The sequence below is a fragment of the Mirounga angustirostris genome, unplaced genomic scaffold (assembly GCF_029215605.1).
Source record: "Mirounga angustirostris isolate CCGP_5_RB_7025 unplaced genomic scaffold, mMirAng1.0.hap1 SCAF_8, whole genome shotgun sequence".
NCBI classification, from domain to species: domain Eukaryota; kingdom Metazoa; phylum Chordata; class Mammalia; order Carnivora; family Phocidae; genus Mirounga; species Mirounga angustirostris.
In genome coordinates this window covers 97,096,245-97,117,964 of record NW_026991716.1, presented here as the reverse complement: position 1 = coordinate 97,117,964, position 21,720 = coordinate 97,096,245, and the positions used below count along the sequence as shown (strand labels likewise).

The following is a 21,720-nucleotide window of genomic DNA, read 5'->3' as shown; positions in this document are numbered from 1 at the left end:
CTAATTTATGCCCCAGTCCCACTCCTACTTTTTGTATTGGCTTTCTCTAAACTTGGAGCATCTCTGAAGCTCTGGATTCCCAGCTCCACTGCACATTTTTCTTGTTTCTGGGCTGAGGCCTTTTCTGTTGTGCTTTGTTTGTTAAAAAGAGCCCAGATGCTTTTCTAAATTCCGGAAATCCATATAACATATATTTCCAACTCCCCGTTATCAAAATTCTTAACAAATTCAACTTCTTGATACTTATTTCTCATCATTGCAAGAGAAGGTAACATGTGCTCTGGGCCCATGAACTTGAACCAGAAGCCTTTGTACCTTGAACCAGAAGCCTTGAAGTCTTGAACCGGAAACATCAAGAAGCTAGGCTTGGGTGGAAGGTGAGACTCCTTTGATGTCATAGAGGTACACTTATGGTGGGGGAGGGAGGAGGAAGGAATGAGGAGGAGGGTATAATTGCCAATAATGAAGTGAGAACCAAAAAGAAGGAATCTCATAATTTTCAGCACAGAGCGGAGTGATCAGCTAGCAGCCAACCATTAACCAATCATTTCTCATCATTACAAAGATCTCTATTTTTAAAATCAGGTCCCTTTTTTAACACCAAAGTATTGTTCTCCAACTTCATTGATCGCGCTTAGCACCACAAATCAATAACTCTCTTTCTGTAACATTCAAGGCCAGAAACTATACAAGGCCAGAAAAACTTGGGAAAATAAGTAGTTTGCACTGAGGGTATTACAAGAAGAGCCCTATTGATCCAGGAAAGATAAAGTCCCCTCATGCAAAACATTAATGTCTCTGAAAAGAGAGTGTCGGGCAGGAAGGAAGTTGGAGGTGTTTCCTGTATAGATTCTATAAGAAAAAATAGATGATTGTGTTAGGAAATCTGACTTTGGTCGAAATGAAAGAAACCCCAAATCGAACTGGCTTAGACAAAAAGTTGGAGTTTAGAGAAAAGACATATAGTGTCTCATGGCAGAACCCAGGGCTGAGCAAAGCCAGGATAGGCATTTGTGAAACTGAATTAACCTAAGTCCACTGCTTGGTGAGTCACAGATAGAAACCACACCAGGTGAGCTGTCACCAAAGGAAACTTTATTGGCAGCAAACAAGGAAATCAGGAGGAGTAACTTCCAAAGCTGTGACTCCCAAAGCAAGGGTGAGTGGGCTCCTTTTATTTAGGGTTGGGATGAATATTTCAATGGGGAGTCCTGTGATCACACGTAGAGGCAGGCGTGAGGTGGTGCGTGCACCTTAAGGAAACGTGCCCACACATACACTGTCTGTTACATAAATGAGGCTTGAGCTCCTCCTTAGGTGCAGATTTTAGGTTGACAGTGAAGTAAAGGTCACTGTTGGTCCCTCCTTGGGTCACTCCATGGCCCACCTGCGCAGCCAGGAGAGTCGGGGGTTGAGCTCCATCTGGTCTGGGTGCTGTGGGCCGTCAGAGCTCTTCATCCAAGCAGTCATGATTGCTTGAGGGCTAGTTCCAGTTTTCATTCTAGATGCTACACCTGGAGGGTCTTTTGCTGAGTTAAGAGATAAGCTGGAGAGAAGAGCTTAAGAAAAAATGTGGGACAAAGGCCAGTGGGGACAAGCAGATGAACAGTAAAGGTCAGATCTTGGGGTCTAGGTGGTGACATTTGGGCCCCAGGACCTTGAAGAGCCTGGGACTGGAAACCAGCAGCCTTACTGCCTCCCACCTCGGGCTCCCACTAAAAGCTGACTTGTTTTCTCTCTTGATGCTGGCCAGTCTTTTCCACATGATGGAAATCATAGATGCTCTCTGTTCCAAGCTTTACTATTTGCAGATTGAATCGACACCAAAGAAAGCATGCTCTGTCTCCAAAGGCTGGATCAGCAGTGTGGCCTGCCTTTTTTTAAAATCTCATTAACTCTGAGAGTGTTGCCTCTTCTCCCCAAACATTTCAACGTATGAAATCATATTCTCTCCAGGTAATGAGTTTTATCTTCTCTTTTCAGTACTTAGCTTTATTACTAGCTTATACATCAATGCTTCACTGATGGATGTTTAACAACTGATTTTCAAAAAAAAAAAGAAAGAAAAAAAGATAAATACTGTAATATTTACCAGCTTACCAGTATAAATACTTTCACCATGGCCCAGTTAAAGCTACCAACATGACGTCACTGAACCCAGAGATGCGCACGATCTGCTCTCTAGAGCCCTCACAAACAGCACTTAGCACAGTGCTGCTTATGATTTATTTATGTGACCTCTATTTAGATAACAATGTAAAATAGCAGTGATTGCAGTCAGCAGACTTCTCTTGTTCCTGATTCTTTAGAACCCAGGGGTAAATAGCTTGCATCCCTAGTGCTACATTTAATTAAATATTAGTGGGCCCTTATGTCTAGACTTAGAGGGAGGGTCGCCATCAGTTAGAGATGTGGCCAATGACTAGGGAGGAGGCCATGGCCATGCCTCATGGCTGTCAGTTTAGACTACAGTCTCTGAACCCAACTATTCGGATCCAGAGCCTATGTTTACCCTCTTTGGCTATATACCACTTATGGAGAATGGCAATTTAATAATTAGGCTACTTATTTAGACTCCTTTTGCCCCAGTTTCCTAATTATTAAAATAGGGGTGTTAGAATACACACCCCATGTGACTTCTGTGAGGATTAAATGAAATAATTCATGCCTGGCACACAATAAATGTGCAATAAATGTTTTGACATCGTTTTCATCATTTGTCTTTTTCTCTTTAATGCTATGTTCACCAGAGTATTGTTTAATATGGTCCGCATGACATTTTTCAATCATCTTTCTTGTCCTTGTTTTCTAAGTTCTTTTTGAAAAATAAAGAATAGCTCTTGAATTTTGTCACTTGCCGTTTCAGTGCCTATTGTTCGGTTTTTCTTATGGACCAAAGAAAGAACTTTCTGCTAATCGGCATAAGCCAATAAATATCACCTTCATCTGTCTACCTCAGGTCCCCTTTCTCCACAAGGCCTGGCCCGCTTGCAGCCCAGCACACTCCCTCATGTGAGGCCCACTACCCTCAGCAGCTCTCGCCTGGCCACTTGCCCACTAGCTCCTTGACGGCCCCTGCCTCTCGCCCTCCACAGAAGCCCCCTTGCCATCAACACAAAACACCACCTTGATCAAAGCTTGTTGCCTCAATTTACGATTAAGGAAAAAATTTAAGAAAACAAAAACTCAAGCCCTTGGAATATTTTGAAGGGGGAGCAGTACTATTTGAAACTACAATTGGCTGAAGAATCTTCTCCTTCCCCCCTAAAAAGGAGAGACAAAGAGACCTAATTTACTCAGCATAAAATGTAAGAATTTGAGTTTTCTGCAAGTTGAGTTATCTGAATTTCCTGGAAGCAGCCCAGGAAGGCAGGCAGGAGGACAGGCTCTCTGTCTGTACAGGCAGCCAGGCAGCTACGGCAGGAGCAATGCCCACAGCCTGGGGACCATGACCTCGAATCGAGGTCAGCTAGAATGGCTAGGAAGGTTTAACAAAACCTGAATATCTAATATCCAGGATTTGGCTGTAGGATTCTTCCTCCTAAAAACAGAAAACCTGCTACACTCACAGCATTATGTTCAGAGTACCATAGAGACAGAAGTGCACATGCTCAGTAGGGTTTCAGCGTTGCCTTCTCCTGGTTGATCAGGACGGAACAGACACACTGGCTCCCAGCAAGAGGAACCAACGCTAGAGCAAAGGAGCCATCACTAACCAGAAAAACGCAGCATCTGGGAACGTTCCCACACAGTGGAGCTGAGGGCTGACAGAAATTCTGGCTTATGGAGAAGACCCAGTGTCCTGGAGGATTCTGTGAGCAGAGACCCAGCAGAGCCCTGGAGTCCATTCCTCTCTTCTGCCTCTCAGCAAAGGCAAAGATGATGCAGGCGCCCCGAGGACACAGGTCATGTGGGTGAATATTTTGGGGTCATCAAGTATGACAATGATCTTATTTAGATCATTGGAGCGGAAAAGGAGGGAGATAGAGGTGATAACAGAGAGTCACATCACTAAGAACACTGAAGTCAATGACACGTTTTCAGACTTCCTCCTACAAGAATACTCTGCCATTTGATGAGAAATACCACCTTTCTAAATTTGTCCACATTAGTGTCTTGGTTACTCAGTAGGGAAATTCCATCTCTTTCTGTTATCCCAACTACTCCATGGTGCACTGAAAGCAAAACTGTGCTGGCATGAGAGAATATGGGTGTTTGTGAAAAATCTAAACAGATGGGACGAGTCACTATATTTTTGAGACTCTGTTGTACTTTGTGAAGCTCAGACTTCACTGGTCCATCATCTCTACCATCTTCATCAAAACAAAACAAAGAACATGAGCTCAAATGGACCGCCAATCATTATAAGAAGCACAAGTAAATTTGTTTTAAAAATATATGGCAATCATCGGGGAGGGTTTATGTAGTTAGTCTTCCTCAATTTGTAACATTAAGGAGATACAACTTATTTTGAACTTAAAAAGTCTTAACGATAAGCATCTGTGCCCTTGAGTGGAATAAATGGCAAAATCTACTTCTGATTTCCTTTTTTTAAGTATTTTATTATTATTTTGTTAAGTAGGCTCCACACCCAACTTGGGGCATGAGCTCATGACCCTAAGATCAAGAGTCACATGCTCTACCAACTGAGCCAGCCAGGCACACCTCTATTTGTGATTTCTGAAACCTGTATTTAGTTTTTTTCTCAAGAACAATTGGACTTATCAAGTGCTACATCTGAAGAAGAAAAAATTCTCAGTTTCATGCACAATAAAATGTATGAATAAGTAAATAAATTGCTTTAGTAATAACAGTAAAGATCTTCCAGAACTGCTTGTAGTAATTGGCTTTCCAGGACTCTGGTCCATTTTAATCAGTGGAAAGAAAGATCTCAGTTTTATTCTTTTGGTTCATCATCTTGATTAAATCTTGGCTGACAGAAACAGTGGGTAGACACAACCTTTAAAATGATCTGTATAGATTAGTTCAAAATTCCTCTTCTCAGGCTGTCTGGAGTATCTGTATCTGAGCCTGGACTAACTATTAACAAGCCACAGGTCCCCACCTCTTCTGCCTTCTTTTGAGGACCCTCCACTCAGACCAAGTTTTAAAATCATCAACATCTTTGGGGTGCCTGAGTGGCTCAGTCAGTTGGGCGTCTGCCTTTGGCTCAGGTCATGATCCCAGGGTCCTGGGATCAAGCCCCACAAGCTGAGCAGGGAGCCTGCTTCTCTCTATCCCACTCCCCCTGCTTGTGTTCCCTCTCTCTCTGTGTCTCTCTCTGTCAAATAAATAAAATCTTTAAAATAAATAAATAAAGAAAGAAAGAAAGAAATAAATAATAAAATCAATCAAAATCTTTTATGGTAGTTGCCAGAAGGGAGGCAGGTGGGGAATGGGTGAAATAGGTGATGGGGATGAAGAGTACACTCATCATGATGAGCACTGAGTAACATATAAAATTGTTGAATCACCTGAAACTAATATAACTCTGTGTGTTAATTACTCTTAATAAAAAATTTTTAAAAATAAAGGTATCGACATCTTTTATGATAACCTGCACCCTGTTATGCTTACAAGCTTAGCTCAGGATCCCAGCACTGTCCCTCACTGGGCTTCCTCCTTTGGCCACAATTTGGATTTTCTAAGCCTGGTAAAGTGAAGCATCTGCATCTTTTTTCTCTAAGAATCTATTACCGGCTTCCTGCTTTTTTTTTTTTTTTTTAAGATTTATTTATTTATTTTGGGTTGGGGGAGGAGCAGAGAGAGAGGGAGAGAGAGAATTCTCAAGCAGACTATCCACGGAGCACAGAGCTTCCCACGAGGTGTGGGGCTCCATCTCACCACCTTGAGATCATGACCTGAGCCTAAAGTAAGAGTTGGCAACCAACCACCCAGGTGACCCTGCTTTGTTTATTATAGCCAACAACCTGTACTTGAAAAATAAAATTATTTCTTCCTTGAAAGATGCAGAGCATGAGGTCAGTCTGTTTTCACTGATATTTTGTGGTCATCAGACATTCCGGCAGTTCTTCGATGGCAGTTGTGGGGTCATGCATATTGACTAAAGATTTCCTGGAAAAACTTAAAGAAATGTTAACACTTAGAAGCCTGATGGAGAACTGTTCTCACAAAATTAAGTCGATCCGCACAGCACAGGAACTCATTATCTGAGTCCTGGGAAAAGACCATTTAAATAAATCTCCTTAAATATCCGCAAGTGAAAAAAAAACAAGGTCCAAAACAATGTACATACTAAATGAACATTTAGGTAAAACATGTACATACACACAGAATCCCTCTGGAGGAATCCCCAAGCAAAGTGAGTTGTTTTGAAGAAGAATGAGGTAAATGGGGCAAAGAGTGCCATGACACAGTTCCACTAGGTGCCTTTTTGAATATTACACCGCATGCGTTTATGTCTTTTTTTGAAATCTACCAAGTATCAGAATGTGAAAAATACCTCTGATGGATGTAAATCTGGAATCACTGGTGCCCTGAAAACAAGCCACACCTTAGTGACTGTGGCAGGCTCCGCACGTGCCCCACGTGGGCTCAGGAGTGGTCATAGTGGCTGGGGCTAGGGCTCAGGAGGTGAGGAAAGACCTGCTTGCTCTCTTAAGCACTAACAAAATGACTGGTAAAAAAGCACCTGCCTGTTTTTAGGTTGGAAATCTTGATACAGAAAGCACAGGGACTCTGAAATGCAGGCAAATAAATCTTGGACCAGGATAACTGGAGCTACTTGAAGGGAAACTCGCAAAGCTGAGTCAAAAGGGAGAATGGTTGATGTGGATTGAATATTTGATATGAACGAATCATTAATTTTTTATATGTGATAATCATATCATAGTTACAATCAATCATAATTACAGTTTCTTAAGTGTTTTTCATTTAGAGATATTTATTGAACACTTATGGATGAAATGATAGGTGAGATTTGCTCTTAAATAATCCAGTGCAGAGGATTGACATTTGTTGAGAATTGAAACCCAGTGTGGATCCATTATACTAGTCTCTGTTTCTGTACATGTTTGGAATTGTCTATCAAGTGAGAAAGCTGAGGCACACTTTGCACATTGTCTTTTAGGGTAGACAGTGAGCCTACAGAATCCTGGAAGACCCACCGAAGTTCTAACGGCCAGAGCCAGGAAAGACGATACAAAATAAAGGGAGCATTTGGGGCTGCTCTGTGGGTCTCCAGAAAGGCGTGTGGGGAAGGGAGTCATCTAGAAAACACCCAAGAATCAACCCCAGTCCACAGCAATGTTGGCATGCCAGAAAATGGACGGGGAATAAGTCCAGCTGCAAAGAGAACACAAACCATAACAGGGGCTTAAAACAAAAGGCTGTTTATGTTTGCATCACATCGATGAAGTCGGAGGGGCGTGGTCCAAGGCCAGCAGAGTGTCCCTGCACCTTCCGGGCTCCAGGCCTCTCAGACCCTGAAGCGGCCCCTTGTCCTTATGGTCCATCAGGCAGAGCAGCATCTGCATTTGAAGCAACAGGATGGAGGAAAAGACCGAAAAGTGGACCGAGAGAGCCTGCTGGTTCTTAGGGAAGGTTTTTAGAAGCTTGTCACAGTGAAGTCTGAAACCAGGCTGCATGTGGCGCATATATACACATCTCGGCAGAATCTGCCACATGTGAAAAACAAAACAACAGCTTTTGCCAAACTCTAAGCTGATATTTATAGGTTGTCCAAAGACAGTCACCTCTTTAGAAGCAGATGATACCCTTTTTCCTGGATACTTTTTACAGGAAAAAAAAAGGGGGGGGGGACACAGCAAGGCTTTCACAAAAGCCTTTTTTTACACAGGGTTCTAAAACCAAATATTAAGAACACAGACTGAGGCCATTACAGTGAGCAGTCATTTTTATATACTTTTGGGTATTATCAGGGTATCAGAATTGATAGCGGAGGGGCGCCTGGGTGGCTCAGTCAGTTAAGCGGCTGCCTTCAGCTCAGGTCATGATCTCAGGGTCCTGGGATCGAGCCCTGCATCGGGCTCCCTGCTCTGAAGGAAGCCTGCTTCTCCCTCTCCCACTCCTCCTGCTTGCGTTCCTTCTCTTGCTATCTCTCTCTGTCAAATAAATAAATAAAAATGTTTAAAAAAAAGAACTGATGGCAGAAATCTTGTGATAAATGTGGGTGGGGAATGGTGGAGGGTAGTAGGCAAGAATGTCCATAGGTTGTGTGAGTTTTGTTAATACACTAATCTAATCCCAGCTAAGACCACCCAACCTCCCTCTCTCCTCCCTCTCTTTTCCTTCATTGCTATAGAGTTTTTTTGTTGTCTGTTTCAATGCAGGAGTTAAAATTATAATTAAATTTAAATTTAAAAGGAAATCATTTTAAACTAATTAATAAATTATATTGTAATTGGTTGGATGATTAATTTTATGCAGGGATTAAAATCAAAATGCACTGTGTCCTCTAGTCCACTGGCTTTAAAGTGTGGTCCCCACCAATATCACTTGGGAACTTACTACAGATGCAAATTCTTGGGTGCCACCCAGATCTTCTGAATTCATCCAAGGGATTCTGATGCACAATAAAGTTTCTTTTTTAAAGATTTATTTCTTGCAGAGAGAGAGAGAGCACAAGCCTGTGTTCACACAGACATGAATGGAAGTGGGGGCGGGATGAGGGGGTGTGCAGGGGGACAGGGAGACAAGCAGACTCCAGACTCCCCACTGAGCCAGGAGCCTGACATAGGGCTTGATCCCAGGACCCTGAGATCATGACCTGAGCCCAAATCAAGAGTCAGAGACTTCACTGACTGAGCCACACAGGCACCCCATGATGCACAATAAAGTTTTGGAACTGAAGCTCTAGTCCAGCTATTCTCCACTCTGGCTCCACATTGCAATCACTGAGAAAACTTGAAAAAGTACCGCTGTCTGGGTCCCATCCCCAGAGACTCTGATTTGATTGGTTTGGGATGTGGTTTTGGGCATGGGAATTTTTGAAAGCTCCCCATGTGACTATAAGAAGATGAGACTGAGAACCATTGCTCCAGCCTGCTTAGGTCATCTGGGCCTTTATAGCCAAATAAAGCCACTCAAAGCAACTACATTCTAGGAGTTGTGGGGGATTAATCTCTCTCTCCCAAATAAAGATGCCGAGAGTAGTAAGGTTTTCTCTCTCCCCTCATATGCTCCCTTTGAGCCAGGTCAGGAGGACAGAGTTGCCCAGACTCCGTTAGCCCTGGTGGGAGTCCCACCAGATTTCATCTTCCTTCTACTGTGGCTTTTCTAGTTCTCCCTCCCCACATGGCCTGGAGTTCAGGTCAGTTATATCAAATAAGTCAGATTGGGAGAGGTACTTAATGGGTTTAGTCCAAGAATTTGGTGGTGGAGAGAAGATTGTGTACAGATATTGGGGTGGCAGGGGCAGATGTGAACGAGAGCAGGGGTTGTGATGCCAGTGAATTTTCTGTAGGGAGTCACTTTATTAAGGATGGGTTGAAGCCTGGGAAGCTGAAATTTGTGGAGGACTGTTGGAGGGGAGGTGGGAAGGGTGCAAATAATTAGTATTATCCTATGATGCTAATTCGGATTTAGAATTCTAATGTAGTCCCATACTGCTATTACTTTTTGAGGCAACCAGAGTTCTGTTCCCCAAACTGACTCCACCTCTATCACCAAGACCATTAAAACCTTTCTGCATACATCCATATCCACACTAGTTTTCAAGACTGGCAGGGGGGTGCGGGTGGAGGAGCAGTTAGCTAGGGAGTGGGAAGACGGAAGGAAGTAACTTACGCAGACCGGTGAGGGGCATGATGCTTTCTTCTATCAACCCTACGTAATAGCAAACAATCATTTTATTACTAAGACTAGTTAAAATGCAGTACCTCTTCCTAAATATGCCTATACTTATTCATCAAGTGTTTTATTTTATTTTAAAGATTTATTTGTTTGAGAGAGAGAGAGAGAGAGAGAGCACACAGGAGGGGCAGAGAGAGAAGGAAAGAAGCAGACTCCCCGCTGAGTGGGAAGCCCAACACGAGGCTGGATCCCAGAACCCTGAGATCATGACCAGAGCTGAAACCAAGAGTCCAATGCTTAACCAACTGAGACACCCAGGTGCCCCTATTCACAAAGGATTTTAAAAACAAGGATTACAAAGATGTTTCAGACATGATAGTGAGTATGTTAAATAAATAGCCAATCTCACACTTAACCAACAATAATAGGTGATGCCACAAATTGGCAATAAATAGCAAATTCTAAGGCGCCTGGGTGGCTCAGTCAGTTAAGCGTCTGCCTTCGGCTCAGGTCATGATCCCAGGTCCTTGGGATAGAGACCAGCATCAGGCTCTCTGCTCTGCGAGAGTCTGCTTCTCCCTCTCCCTTTGCCCCTCCCCCCACTCCACTCATGCTTGAGCTCTGTCTCTCTCTCTCTCTCTGAAATAAACAAATAAAATCTTAAAAAAATAATAGCACATTCTATAAGCAAGACCCAGAGCTAAACAGTCAGTGTGAGTGATCGCCTTTAATCCTCACAACAATCCTAAAGGTCGGGCTTCTGTGTTTTTAACTTATTTTTTCATTGTAGTTGACAAACGGTGTTAGATTCATTTCAGGCATGGAGAGGAGTGAAGAGGGAGGGTGGCTGAGAGAATTCATTCTAACTGACCATTTAGCCTTTGCAGGACTTATGACAGGAATGGTCTGAGTATGGTTTAAGAGAACCACCCTGGTGCCCGTATGGGAAGTGCACTCTGGGAAGCCAAAGGTGGATCGAGGACATGAGGGAGCTGTCACACTGGCCCGGATGGGATGGGTGAGAGACTTGCATTAGGTCTGTAGCAACAGAAATGCTAAAGAAGTTGGAAGTGTGAGATATTTTGCATAGGGTAAATACCGATTGACAACAGAATGAGCTTATGACCTAGTCCCCATCAAGGTTTCCCCTGGGCCACAATATTCAATCAGACAGGAGAAAGGAACCAGGCCAATCATTGGCCACTGGCATTTTCCCCTAATGACTGATGAACCAAAAAAATCATCTGGGTCCATCAGCTGGGATGAAGGGAAGCTTGGAACTTAAATTGCCCGAGGAAGAGATAGAAAGTCCCTTGAAGCAAACAGATCTTGAGAGAACCTGAAATATGCCACTATAACACAAGCTGTCACCTCCAGTCCTAGGGAAATTGGGGCTGCCCTTTCTTTGGCATTTTGAGACACAAGAAGAGGTCTGGACGCCTAGGGCCCACCCCAGATGTTCAAACTGCAGTTCTTAACCTGTTGGCAAGTTGTAAATCAAAAGTGTGTGAGCCCAGCATTTTTTCCTAATAAAATATAATAGAAGAGAAAATTATAGTGTCTTGCTCATCCTAAGTACTGCTTCAGGAAACTTTTGTTTCCACATTAGCAGGACCTGTTAAGGTAGATCAGGGTGGATGCAGGCTCCACGTTACAGTAAGGGAAGGAGGCCCCTGAAATAAAATCATAGGGATCAAAAGGAAATATGGGGGAAAAAATATCAAAATCGGTTGCTCCCCCACCACAGTGGAGTTGGAAAGAAACAGGAGATGACAATTCTGAGTTTCTTTGGAATTGAGGTCAAAAGCAGATTCCTGAACATGTCCCAACCCAACCCTTCCAAAGCAAATGTCACCTCAGAACTGGCTGACTCAGTAAATTAGGGGAAAAAAACACAATCCTAAAGGACCTGAATGATTTGAAAAGGAGCCATGCTGAGCACAGGAGACTCTGTAGGGGAAATTGCAGTCTGCGACTAAGTGCATGTGGGCGGGGGGAGGGAAGCTTCAGCTGGAACGTGAGAGGAGGACCAAACAGAACTAAACAGGAATACATCAAATATTTCAGAGACTTAATTGCAAAAAATCTAAAATTCTAACGGTAAAAAATAAATTCAAAAGGAACCTGGAGAACAGTTTTTGGTGAGCATCTATTTACAAGTTAACATGGTTGATAAGAATTCCTATGAATCAAAACTCAGCGGCAGTAGCCTGAGTCGGGGAGATCTTCTTTCCGGTCAGAAGGCAGGGTTTTGCATGCACAACTGCACCCGGTAGGTGGGCGAATGGGGGTCCAGTCTTCTCAACAGTCATTTCCCTAATTACATAACTGATTCCAGAAGGTTCAGAATCTTAGCAGCTTGACATTCTCTGAGCCTGTTGGCACCTTCGTGCCTGCCACATACACAGCATACTCCTTTGACAACCACACAAAAGGCCAATCAATGATTGAAATGGGCAAAGAACAAGTCCCATTAGAACAAACATGAATCACCATTAATTATAGCTATCTCTAAGTTCTGTCTTTCAGCTGTGTTTGGGAGAAATAAAAATGAGAAACATCATTCTTTCCCAGTACTTTTGTCTCTCACTGAAACTTCATGTCAAAATATCTCACACTGACTGTTGCACTCTTTTCTCCCAGATAGCTATCATTATTAGGAATTATATCATAGAAAAAGCATGAAATAATGAAAAAGACATTGTTTCTACCCACAAAATGTTTTATTTAACTTACAATCTAAAAATTCCCCATTTGTATTTAGTACAAAATAAATGCACAGCACTGTCTCTGATCATCACAACTATTTGGCTGAGAAATATAATTATCCCCACTTGAAGACTAGGAAAACTGAGGCTTAGAGCACTTAATAACATCCCCTAAAACCCCACAGTTCTTTAGCTACAAAGTCTACAAAATATAGCCTAAAAATTGGTTAGTTGCCAAATCTACAAAATCTATTTTTAAAAATCTTTCTAGTGTAGCACATTTTCTCTCTCTAGGTCATTCTGACCTTTTCATTCACCTCTGAGAAAGCTTCTAGGAAGTGCTGAGTTTCTCACGAGCAGATTTTCAGGGAAGCACTCCTGTCACCTTCTCTAGGCAACTCAGGACAGAAGAACAGACGCAAAGGCTCCAAACATGAGAGATGACTGTGTGTATAGATGAGGATGTTATCTCTAACATCAAAAAACTTGATTTCTTCCATCTCAACATCTAAAAATATCCCTACATGGCTAAGTTCAGGGCTTGCAGGAATTCTGGTTTCCGGGATGGAGTTGATGCAGATTGTTCCTGCCTTCATGCTGATAAACCAGAAGCCATGCTCAACGGAGAAACCACCTTTCCTCTTTCTGTTGACTGACTCCTTACAGATCCCTAGAGTCCACTCCTTCCCCTCCCCCACCTCAACCTCCCAGTAATGGCAGCCAGAGGAGAAGAATGGGGTGCCCAGGACACAGGTCAGGTAGGTGAATCTCTGGGGTCTTCCACTGGGTTGTGGCAGATCTTCCCACACCCAACATTCCTTAGGTCATCAGAGAGGACAAGGAAGGGGTTGGCAGTGCTTGCATCCAGAGTCATAACCTCCTGGAACCTCAGCAATTCTTTGCTCATGTGCAGACTTTTCACCAGTAGGCCACTGTGCTGTCTGACCAGAAGGGATAGTGCTCCGATTTGCCATTCCTCCAAAGGGGGGCTCTCTGCTACCCCTCGACACATGGGGCAGGTCAATTTCAGATCCCTGTGTTCTAGCAGCCATGTTTGCATGCAATGAAAACAGAAAACGTGTTCACAGGAGAGTAAAATGGAACAGAAGAAAATTTCCAGACAAACTTTATAAGCTTCTGAAAGTGATTGGGAGCCTTCTGTACACAATCTGTTCAATAATCATGATACAAAAATTAAATAATATAAACCTTTCAGTAGTTTATACAGGAAAGTGGCACAAAGTCACCAGAGAATTATAGTAAAAGCACTACCTGTGAGAAAAATTATCAAAAACTAAACAAAATCTAGGTGATCACAAATGAGAGAAACAGGGCAGTGGACATTGCGTTCTCAGGTGGAGCAGTTTACCTTGTGTGGAGCACCCAGATGAGGTCCTCTCTGCTCGGACCACAGCTTCTCTTTCTGGGAGCTGAGTCCAACGAGGTCTTTCATAGGATCTCAGAGTGCAGTCTCTGCCTCTAATCAGTATTCCTTTGTAGGTAACCTGCAGTCCAAGAAAAAGAATCTTCACATCTAAATACAACCATAAAAATAAAGCCAATCTGACTGTCACAGAAAAGTGACTCTGAGAAGCCCTGTGTATTTTCAAAGAAAACGACCATACGTGAGTCAAACTAGCAAAAACCACTGCAAAATGAATGAGATACCCATTATAGAATCACTTTTCAGGACAAAGTATCATTCAGATGAAATGCTTTCAAGCACTCTTAGAAAAGTAGGAAGGCTTGAGTGAATGTGAATAAAAATATAACCATTGTCACCAACTTCTCTAAAATAATGTCTGAACACAAGCCAAAAAGGTGTTCTGACAAGGAAGATGTTATAGCCACTACACCGACTGTCCTCTCCTCCCGAAGCTTACTCCTAGAGATGCCTTCTGGGCCTTCCTACAGAGGTTGCACACTTTGGGTAAACTACTTCTGGCATGCTAGGCCTGGCTGATTGGAACAAGCTGGGCTCCTAACCCAAAGACAACCATTTCAGGCTAGTTGGTGCCCAGGAGATGATGTGAACTGAGGATGCTTCTTGAGAAAGGGCCAATACTGAATAATAACTAACAGAACTTCTTATTAAGAATTCACATTCAATTGTGGCTGAAGTAACAGAATCCAAGACAGAAAGATAAGCTATGTCAACATCACCACAGAGGGACAGAGTAGGAAGGAATGGGCACTCTTGAGCCTAGCACAGAAAAACTACGTTACTAGAACATCCTGGAACACATTCCTTCATCTCCATCCAACAAATACTTATGAAGAGCTTCCCATGATCCTACCCTCAGCTAGACTCTGGGGATACAGATGTGTGTTAACAATAGACAGGGTATCTGCCCACAAGGAACTTGGAGTCTTGGGAAGCCTTCCCGTTCCTGAATGCATTCCAGTCTGATGGGGCCTGGCTGAGTGACAAGAGATAACATTCTTCCTTAAATCCCATTACCCTTTCCAAAAACCTGACTTTTTAAGACATATTTGAATATGGTGCTTAACAATCTAAAAGGTCTTACCCAACCCACCTTGGAATAGATGTAAGAAAAAATTTCACAAAAGAAAAAAATGCTACATTTGTAAAAAGTTGTCCTTTTCAGTGTTATCTATGACCCCAAATTATAGAAACAATCTAATTATAGAAAGATAATGAAATGATTCCGTTAATTATAATACAGCTATTAAAAGTAGTATTTCTTAAATTCCACATATGAGTGAAATCATATGGTATTTGTCTTTCTCTGACTGACTGATTTCACTTAGCATAATACACTCTAGCTCCATCCGCATCATTGCAAATGGCAACAAAACAAATGAACATGGGGATGGGGAGGGGAGGCAAACCAAGAAATAGACTCTCAACTATAGAGAACAAACTGATGGTTACCAGAGGGGAGGAGGGTGAGGGGATGGGTGAAATAGGTATTTCACCCATGGGGATTAAGGAGGGCACTTGTTGTGACCAGCTCTGGGTGTTGCATGTAAATGCTGAATCACTAAATTCTACACCTGAAACTAATATTACACTGTATGTTAACTAACTGGAATTTAAATAAAAATTTAAAGAAAGAAAAAAAAAAGTGGTAAGTATATTTAAGCAAAAACCCAGAAACATCTTTAAGAAATCATGTTAGAAAATAAGGAACCATTTTAAAACATATACGTTGTAGTTGAAAATACATAAAAATACATGTATGCACAAAAATTAATAAAAACACCTGAAGTTCATATGTAAAAAATTTAACTGGCAATGTTAGAGTAGAAGGTGGAAAAAGTTCCCTGACACAGGATGACTGACTGTCTCCTGAAATCCAGAGATAAAAGCATTTAAAAGATAAGTTGTAGCCAAAGAGAGAGCAATGGGACAGTGGAAATAGCCCAGACAGAAGAGAGCACTCACACTATTACACTAATTGGGAAAATTCCAGCAGTCCTGAAGATCCAAAGCCCATATACCTCTATCTCTCCTAGCCTTGACTTCTGTCTGAAGTTCAGTTTGAGCGCAGATGGTCTGGCCTTATATAGTCCTGTAACACAGTCACCGCCCTCAAGGAGGGTCATTGTCTCTGCCCCAATGATTGGATTATCTCAATCTAACCAAGTAAACTGAAGCAACCCTACTCCTCCACGCAGGAGGATGACGTAAAGTCACACCCAAAATCTTCTAACAGTTATCCTCTTTGAGTTAACCTAGCGAACCTATGGCCATCCAAATGAGATTGTCTAATTTCAGAACTCAACTTTAAAAAGCAAAATGTTTTACAGATCCAATATAGAAATGCACTGCTGAGACATTGGAGGAGCAAGATGGTGGAGGAGTAGGAGACCTGGATTTCGTCTCCTCTCAGGAATTCAGCTGGATAGGGATCAAACCATTCTGAACACCTACAAACTCAAAGGAGATCGAAGAAAAGAATAGCAACAACTCTCTCATCAGAAAAGCGACCACTTTCTGGAAGGTAGGACGTGCGGAGAAGTGAATCCGAGGCGATATTCGGGAGGATAGACGGCGGGGGAGGGGCCTCCGTCAGCCGCTTCTGGCAAGTGATAGAGCCACGGAGCACAAAATCGGAATTTTTAAAAGTCAGCTCCGCTGAGAGACGTCACTCTGGTGGCTAAGCGGGGGGTGGAACCCTCCGGGACAGTGTGGTCTCAGGACCCTCAGGGTCACAGAAAGACCGGGGGTGCCTGAGTGCGGCAGAGCTCCCAGGTATCAGAGCAGGGAAGCCGGCTGCAGAGGCGGAGCCCAGGCGCGGGCTCTCAGCTCGGGGTGGCCATAGACCGTGATCCGGGGCACAGTCGGGCCACTGCTCCTCCAGCAGGGACCCAACAAGCGGCAGATCCGGGGAGACTCACCTTCCTCCCCCGGGGGGAGCCGCGTGGGAGTGCACTGCAGGGATCTGCTGGGTTTGGAGACTCCACACCGAGTCGGGTGCCAGAGATAGAAACGCGGGGTCACAGGCCGGGTGAGCACGGAGCGCGGCCGGAGACCGGGGAGATGGGAGTGACTGACGGCTTTTCTCTGGGGGCTCACTGAGAAGCGGGCCCCGAGTTCTCGGCTCCTCCGGGGTGGAGATTGGCAGGCCGCCATTTTCACTCTCCGCCTCCAAAGCTGTACGGAAAGCTCGCAGGGAACAAAAGCTCCGGAGAGCAAACCCGAGCAGATTACTTAGCCGGGAGGGGGCAAGGGCGGGGCAATTCCGCCTCCGGCAAAGACATTTGGAAACCATGGCAACAGGCCCCTCCCCAGAAGATCAGCAAGAACAGCCAGCCAAGACCAAGTTTACCGATCAATGAGAACGGCAGAACTCCAGCGCTAGGGGAATACTGCACATAGAAGTCACGGCTTTTTTACCATGATTCTTTAGTCTTTTAAAGTTAATTTTTTTTAACTGTCTTTTTGTCTTTTTATTTCTTTTTGAATTTTTCTTTTTCCCTTTTTCAACCAACATCTTATCAATCCCTTTTTAAAAAAAAAAAAACATTTTTATTTTTCATTTTTAGAGTCATATTCTATCCCTTCATAGTAGTTACCCATATTTTTGGCTTATATATATAAGTTGTTCTCTCTTTAAAATTTTGAGATAGTTTCTTCTAACAGATTAAAATATACCCTAAATCTCTAGTATATGGTGTTTTCTATTCCCCTGCCTGATCACATCCTCTCCCTTTTTTTTTCTTTTTTTTTTCTTTTTTTAAATCCTCTTCTTTCTTTTTTCAAACAACTTCTTATCAATTCCTTTTATAAAATTTTTTATAATTTCCATTTTTACAGTCATATTCCATCCCTTCATCATATCAACCCTTATTTTTGTACATATATAAGTTTTTCTTTCTTTAAAATTTTGGGAGGCACTTTCTTCTAAAAGACCAAAATACACCCCAAATCTAGTGTGTGGCACTGAACTATATACCAGCCTGATCATATTTGATCACATTCTGTTTTTTTGTTGTTGTTGTTGTTGTTTTGTTTTGTTTGTTTTTGTTTTTATCTTTATCTTTATCTTTATCTTTTTCTTTTTTTTCTTTTTCTTTTTTCTCTCTTTCCCTTTCTTATCCCACTGCTTCAGGTCTTTTCTGATTTGTTTAGAGTATATTTTCTGGGGACGTGGTTACTCTGCTAGCATTTTGTTCTCTCATTAATCTATTCTCCCCTGCACAAAATGACAAGAAGGAAAAAATCACCTCAACAAAAAGAACAAGAGGTAGTACCAACTGCCAGGGACCTACTCAATATGGACATTAGTATGATGTCAGATCTAGAGTTCAGAATCATCACTTTAAAGATACTAGCTGGGCTTGAAAAAAATATGGAAGTTATTAGAGAAACCCTTTCTGGAGAAGTAAAAGAGCTAAAATCCAACCAAGTAGAAATCAAAAAGGCTATTAATGAGGTGCAATCAAAAATGGGGGCGCTAAGTGCTAGAATAAATGAGGCAGAAGAGAGAATCAGTAATATAGAAGATGAAATGATGGAAAATAAAGAAGCTGAGAAAAAGAGAGATAAACAGCTACTGGATCACGAGGGCAGAATTCGAGAGATAAGCGATACCATAAGACGAAACAACATTAGAATAATTGGGATCCCAGAAGAAGAAGAAAGAGAGAGAGGGGCAGAAGGTATAATGGAGCAAATTATAGCAGAGAACTTCCCTAATTTGGGGAAAGAAACAGGCATGAAAATCCAGGAAGCACAGAAAACCCCTCTCAAAATCAATAAAAATAGGTCAACACCCCGACATCTAATAGTAAAACTTACGAGTCTCATAGACAAAGAGAAAATCCTGAAAGCAGTTCGGGAGAAGAGATATGTAACCTACAATGGTAGAAACATTAGATTGGCAACAGACCTATCCACAGAGACCTGGCAGGCCAGAAGGACTGGCAGGATATATTCAGAGCACTAAATGAGAAAAATATGCAGCCAAGAATACTCTATCCAGCTAGGCTGTCATTGAAAATTGAAGGAGAGATAAAAAGCTTCCAGGACAAACAAAAACTAAAGGAATTTGCAAACACAAAACCAGCCCTACAGGAAATCTTGAAAGGGGTCCTCTAAGCAAAGAGAGACCCTAAAAGCAACATAGACCAGAAAGGAACACAGACAATATACGGTAACAGTCACCTTACAGGCAATACAATAGCACTAAATTCCTATCTTTCAGTAGTTACCCTGAATGTAAATGGGCTAAATGCCCCAATCAAAAGACACAGGCTAACAGACTGGATTAAAAAACAAGACCCATCGATATGCTGTCTGCAAGAGACTCATTTTAGAACCAAAGACACCCCCAGATTGAAAGTGAGGGGGTGGAAAACCATTTACCATGCTAATGGACACCAAAAGAAAGCTGGGGTGGCAATCCTTATATCAGACAAATTAGATTTTAAACCAAAGACTGTAATAAGAGATGAGGAAGGACACTATATCCTACTTGAAGGTTCTATCCAACAAGAAGATCTAACAATTGTAAATATCTACGCCCCTAACATGGGAGCAGCCAATTATATAAGGCAATTAATAACAAAAGCAAAGAAACACATCGACAACAATACAATAATAGTGGGGGACTTTAACATCCCTCTAGCTGAAATGGACAGATCATCTAAGCAAAAGATCAACAAGGAAATAAAGACTTTAAATGACACACTGGACCAAATGGACTTCACAGACATATTCAGAACATTCCACCCCAAAGCAACGGAATACACATTCTTCTCTAGTGCCCATGGAACATTCTCCAGAATAGATCACATCCTAGGTCATAAATCAGGTCTCAACCGGTACCAAAAGATTGGGATCATTCCCTGCCTATTTTCAGACCACAATGCTTTGAAACTAGAACTCAATCACAAGAGGAAAGTTGGAAAGAACTCAAATACATGGAGGCTAAAGAGCATCCTACTGAAGAATGAATGGGTCAACCAGGAAATTAAAGAAGAATTAAAAAAATACATGGAAACCAATGAAAATGAAAACACAACTGTTCAAAATCTTTGGGATGCAGCAAAGGCAGTCCTAAGAGGAAAGTATATAGCAATACAAGCCTTTCTCAAGAAACAAGAAAGGTCTCAAGTACACAACCTAACCCTACACCTAAAGGAGCTGGAGAAAAAACAGCAAATAAAGCCTAAACCCAGCAGGAGAAGAGAAATCATAAAGATCAGAGCAGAAATCAATGAAATAGAAACTAAAAGAACAGTAGAACAGATCAACGAAACTAGGAGCTGGTTCTTTGAAAGAATTAACAAGATTGATAAACCCCTGGCCAGACTTATCAAAAAGAGAAGAGAAAAGACCCAAATCAACAAAATCATGAATGAAAGAGGAGAGATCACAACCAACACCAAAGAAATACAAACAATTATAATAAGAACATATTATGAGCAACTCTATGCCAGCAATTTAGATAACCTGGAAGAGATGGATGCATTCCTAGAGATGTATCAACTACCAAAACTGAACCAGGATGAAATAGAAAACCTGAACAGATCTATAACCACTAAGGAAATTGAAGCAGTCATCAAAAATCTCCCAAAAAACAAAAGCCCGGGGCCAGATGGCTTCCCAGGGGAATTACACCAAACATTTCAAGAAGAATTAATACCTATTCTTCTGAAACTGTTCCAAAAAATAGAAACGGAAGGAAAACTTCCAAACTCATTTTATGAGGCCAGCATTACCTTGATCCCAAAACCAGACAAAGACCCCATCAAAAAGGAGAATTACAGACCAATATCCCTGATTAACATGGATGCAAAAATTCTCACCAAAATACTAGCCAATAGGATCCAACAGTACATTAAAAGGATTATTCACCATGACCAAGTGGGATTTATCCCTGGGCTGCAAGGTTGGTTCAACATCCGCAAATCAATCAATGTGATACAATACATTAACAAAAGAAAGAACAAGAATCATATGATCCTCTCAATAGATGCAGAAAAAGCTTTTGACAAAGTACAGCATCCTTTCTTGATCAAAACTCTTCAGAGTATAGGGATCGAGGGTACATACCTCAATATCATAAAAGCCATCTATGAAAAACCTACAGCGAATATCATTCTCAATGGGGAAAAACTGAGAGCTTTCCCCCTAAGGTCAGGAACGCGGCAGGGATGTCCACTATCACCACTGCTATTCAACATAGTATTGGAAGTCCTAGCCACAGCAATCAGACAACAAAAAGAAATCAAAGGCATCCAAATTGGCAAAGAAGAAGTCAAACTCTCACTCTTTGCAGATGATATGATACTTTATGTGGAAAACCCAAAAGACTCCACCCCAAAACTGCTAGAACTCATACAGGAATTCGGTAAAGTGGCAGGATATAAAATCAATGCACAGAAGTCAGTGGCATTCCTAAACACCAACAACAAGACAGAAGAAAGAGAAATTAAGGAGTCGATCCCATTTACAATTGCACCCAAAACCATAAGATACCTAGGAATAAATCTAACCAAAGAGACAAAGGATCTGTACTCAGAAAACTATAAAATACTCATGAAAGAAATTGAGGAAGACACAAAGAAATGGAAAAACGTTCCATGCTCATGGATTGGAAGAACAAATATTGTGAAGATGTCAATGCTACCTAGAGCAATCTACACATTCAATGCAATCCCCATCAAAATACCATCCACTTTTTTCAAAGAAATGGAACAAATCATCCTAAAATTTGTATGGAACCAGAAAAGACCCCGCATAGCCAGAGGAATGTTGAAAAAG

The 21,720-nt window shown here is 42.0% G+C and overlaps 1 protein-coding gene across 1 annotated transcript; it reads right to left on the bottom strand.

Annotated features, from left to right (window-relative positions):
• Positions 1-12,528: 12,528 nt before the first annotated feature.
• On the bottom strand, positions 12,529-16,052 carry RFPL4B (ret finger protein like 4B). The gene is given in 3 exon segments (XM_045865435.2): positions 12,529-13,249; positions 13,252-13,651; positions 15,892-16,052. Coding segments are annotated over 3 exon segments (978 nt in total). The 3' UTR covers positions 12,529-12,832.
• Positions 16,053-21,720: the final 5,668 nt, after the last annotated feature.